Source organism: Triticum aestivum, chromosome 7B (assembly GCF_018294505.1).
Source record: "Triticum aestivum cultivar Chinese Spring chromosome 7B, IWGSC CS RefSeq v2.1, whole genome shotgun sequence".
Classification (NCBI taxonomy): Eukaryota; Viridiplantae; Streptophyta; class Magnoliopsida; order Poales; family Poaceae; genus Triticum; species Triticum aestivum.
This window is the reverse complement of record NC_057813.1, coordinates 55,083,015-55,085,847: the sequence shown is the minus strand read 5'-3', so window position 1 is coordinate 55,085,847 and position 2,833 is coordinate 55,083,015. Positions and strand designations below refer to the sequence as shown.

At 51.2% G+C, this 2,833-nt stretch overlaps 1 protein-coding gene across 1 annotated transcript; it reads left to right on the top strand.

Moving 5' to 3' along the window:
• Positions 1-454: 454 nt before the first annotated feature.
• Positions 455-1,475, top strand: LOC123160400 (protein GOS9). The gene is made up of 3 exons (XM_044578223.1): positions 455-592; positions 739-963; positions 1,051-1,475. The coding sequence occupies exons 1-3, from the start codon at positions 590-592 to the stop codon at positions 1,300-1,302; spliced, it is 480 nt and encodes a 159-aa protein (XP_044434158.1). The 5' UTR covers positions 455-589; the 3' UTR covers positions 1,303-1,475.
• The last annotated feature ends 1,358 nt before the right edge of the window (positions 1,476-2,833 follow it).

Genomic DNA, 2,833 nt, shown 5'->3' with positions numbered 1-2,833 from the left:
CCAACACTGAACGTAGCCCAACACAGTTTTGCCCGGAAACCATAACCGTCGGTGTGGATTTTGCCAGCTGTGACAGGACGTCCTACGGCGTCGCGCATGCAGCGAGCCCGGGCAAGTGCCCAGAGTCGCCGGGAGCTCCCTCCGCCCTAGGGTGAGTGTATGCGCGTTTATATGAACGTTTGCGTGTTCTCAAAAAAAAATGAGTGTTTGCGTCTGTAATGTGTTTAAAAAAATTAGGCCCCACCATTTTGGAGGCTAGTATGTAGTTTTTCTTTTTTCGGGTTGAGGCTAACTATTAGTTTTTTTAGGGAGTACTTAGGTAATTAAGCAACGTGACAAAAACGTCAGAGTCGGCACTAAATTCTTTGTCCAACAAATTAAACTGCACACTAAATCCTCATAAATCGAAGTAGCCGCGAGCAGGATACACATGCAAGCATGAGTCGGAGGAGGCGTGGAGGCTGCGCGTCCGCCCAAACCAACTACTACTCTCCTGTTTTTCGTTGCATATAAAATTCACTCAAGTGCTGCCTGATCAGCTCAACTCTCTATTGGTGCTTCGTTGTGCGGCCGCGCGAGAGCTACCGAAATGGTCTGTCCTAGTCCTGGCTACTCTCTCATGCGTGAGCTGAGCTCCATGCTGTGTTCCGTTTAAAGATAAAAAAGCAAGCTCCATGCTGTGCTATCTATCTTCACAGGAGGACTCATGGCGGCTGGTCGTTTTGTATGTGCGTGCAGAGCCAGAGCCAGAGCCCGAGCCCGGTGGTGAAGCTGGGGACGTGGGGCGGCGATGACGGGGTCGCCCACGACATCACGGTGGCGCCGCAACGGCTGGAGAGCATCACCATCCGCTGGGGCAAGGTCCTCGACTCCGTCGGCTTCACCTACATGGACAAGGACAAGCAGCTGCACACCGCCGGGCCCTGGGGCGGCGCCGGAGGGGAAAAGGAAGACCCGGACACGGTGAGCGAGCGATCCAGGGCACTTCTTGTCACTCCTGTTTCTTTTCTTGGTCTGATACACATACTTGTATGTATGTACGTCGTGCAGATCACCCTGGGGCCGTCGGAGTACATAACTCAAGTCGACTGGTCGGTGGGTCCGTTCAAGCTCAAGGAGATCGAGCACTGCATCACCTCCATCAAGTTTGTGACCAACCAGGCCACCTACGGCCCGTTCGGGCACGCGGTGGACAGCACGCACTACAGCCTGCCCGTGCTCAACAACGGCAGCGTCGTCGGCATGTTCGGCCGCGCCGGAGACTACCTCCACGCCATCGGCTTCTATGTCCTCCCCTTCTAATTTACAACTACCCATGTCTGCTATCAGAGATGAGTCTGGCATCTAAAAAAAGTGTTGCCCCCCGCTTTATATTATAAAGCAACGATGATCTCGCATCTCGAGTTCCCATGTTCATTGGTCCCATCCATTGTTCAGCATGTAAATTGGACCAGAATACATCTTATATTTTGAGATAGAGAGAGTACTAGTTGCTTCGACAAATCGGGCACCTGTCCCTAACGTTTTGATATTGGGGAGTGCTTCGGTACAACCCCCCTAAAACGTATAGTGGATAGTATGGTAATTTCACATTAGGTATAGGAATACCCACCCGACGCCGTACGTCCGCGCGCGACGGCATACGCCCGCATACGCTGCACCCGTCGCTGTACGTACGCCCGCCCGCGTACCCGCACCCGTCGCCGTACGTCGCAGTCGTACGCCCGCACGTCTCGACGTTGGCGTCGACAGTTGTTCGAGGAAAAAAAAAGACACAACCCAGAACCCTAACGCATCCACGCCGTCTCCACGTCGGCCCCCGTCTGCGCTAAGTCGCCGTCGCCCGGGTCGCCGCCCAAACAGGCCGCCGCGTGTGCCCCGGCGCCGTTACCACTGCCGCCGCGCCTGCCCAGGCTCCGTTGCCGCTGCCGCCGCGTTCCATTCCCGTCGCCCAGATGGCCGCCCACCCACGATCTACGTCGCCGCCTCCCTCCGCACAGTACGCCTGCTACGACCAGCCGTCGTCCTCACGCCGTCGACACCTGCCTCCGCCGGCCAGCAACGTCAGGCCGTCATCGGAAGAAATGGATCCGGCTGAAATCCTGGCCGCCGTGCAAGAGGTTGGTTAGAGACAACATTGTGCTTGATGAAATAATTGTTTTAGGGATGATGTTACACGGTGTTTGATTGATCGTACAATTTTTTTTAACTATGTATAGTTAGAGGAGGAGGGCGATTATGATGGCAATGATTACGACGAGGACAACGAAACCTCGTCACTGAATATGGATGAACCTGCTGAGGAGAACTACATGATTTGGATGAATCTTATAGTGGTAATGTAAGTGTGATCAAGGTTGATAAAAACAATAAATATGGTAGACCACACGGAAATTTTCATAATTTTTTGCATCATGCAGCGACATGGCGATGATGATGATGATATGGATATAGATGATTCATTTGCCGAAAGTGCACACCGGGTATGTCATAAATAAAATCAGAGAAGAAATGACATAATAACCATATTAGCGCTTACATGTTTTTTTTGCAATGCGGGCAGATGGACGAGGACGGGGACTTTGTGAGGAATATTGTGGACGATGAAAGTGACAAATCGCACGTTGATCCATCTCATGATGACAGCTCCAGCAAAGTAAGTTTTCAAACTTACATAACTACATTATTACATATTAAAATAATAACTGACTGACATAAATGGTTTAATGCATTAATTTACAGGGAGATGTAGATGGTACAAGCGGGAATGATGAGTATGTTGGTGATGATCTGTTTAATTTTGACATCGGATTTGATGAATATCAGCAAGAAT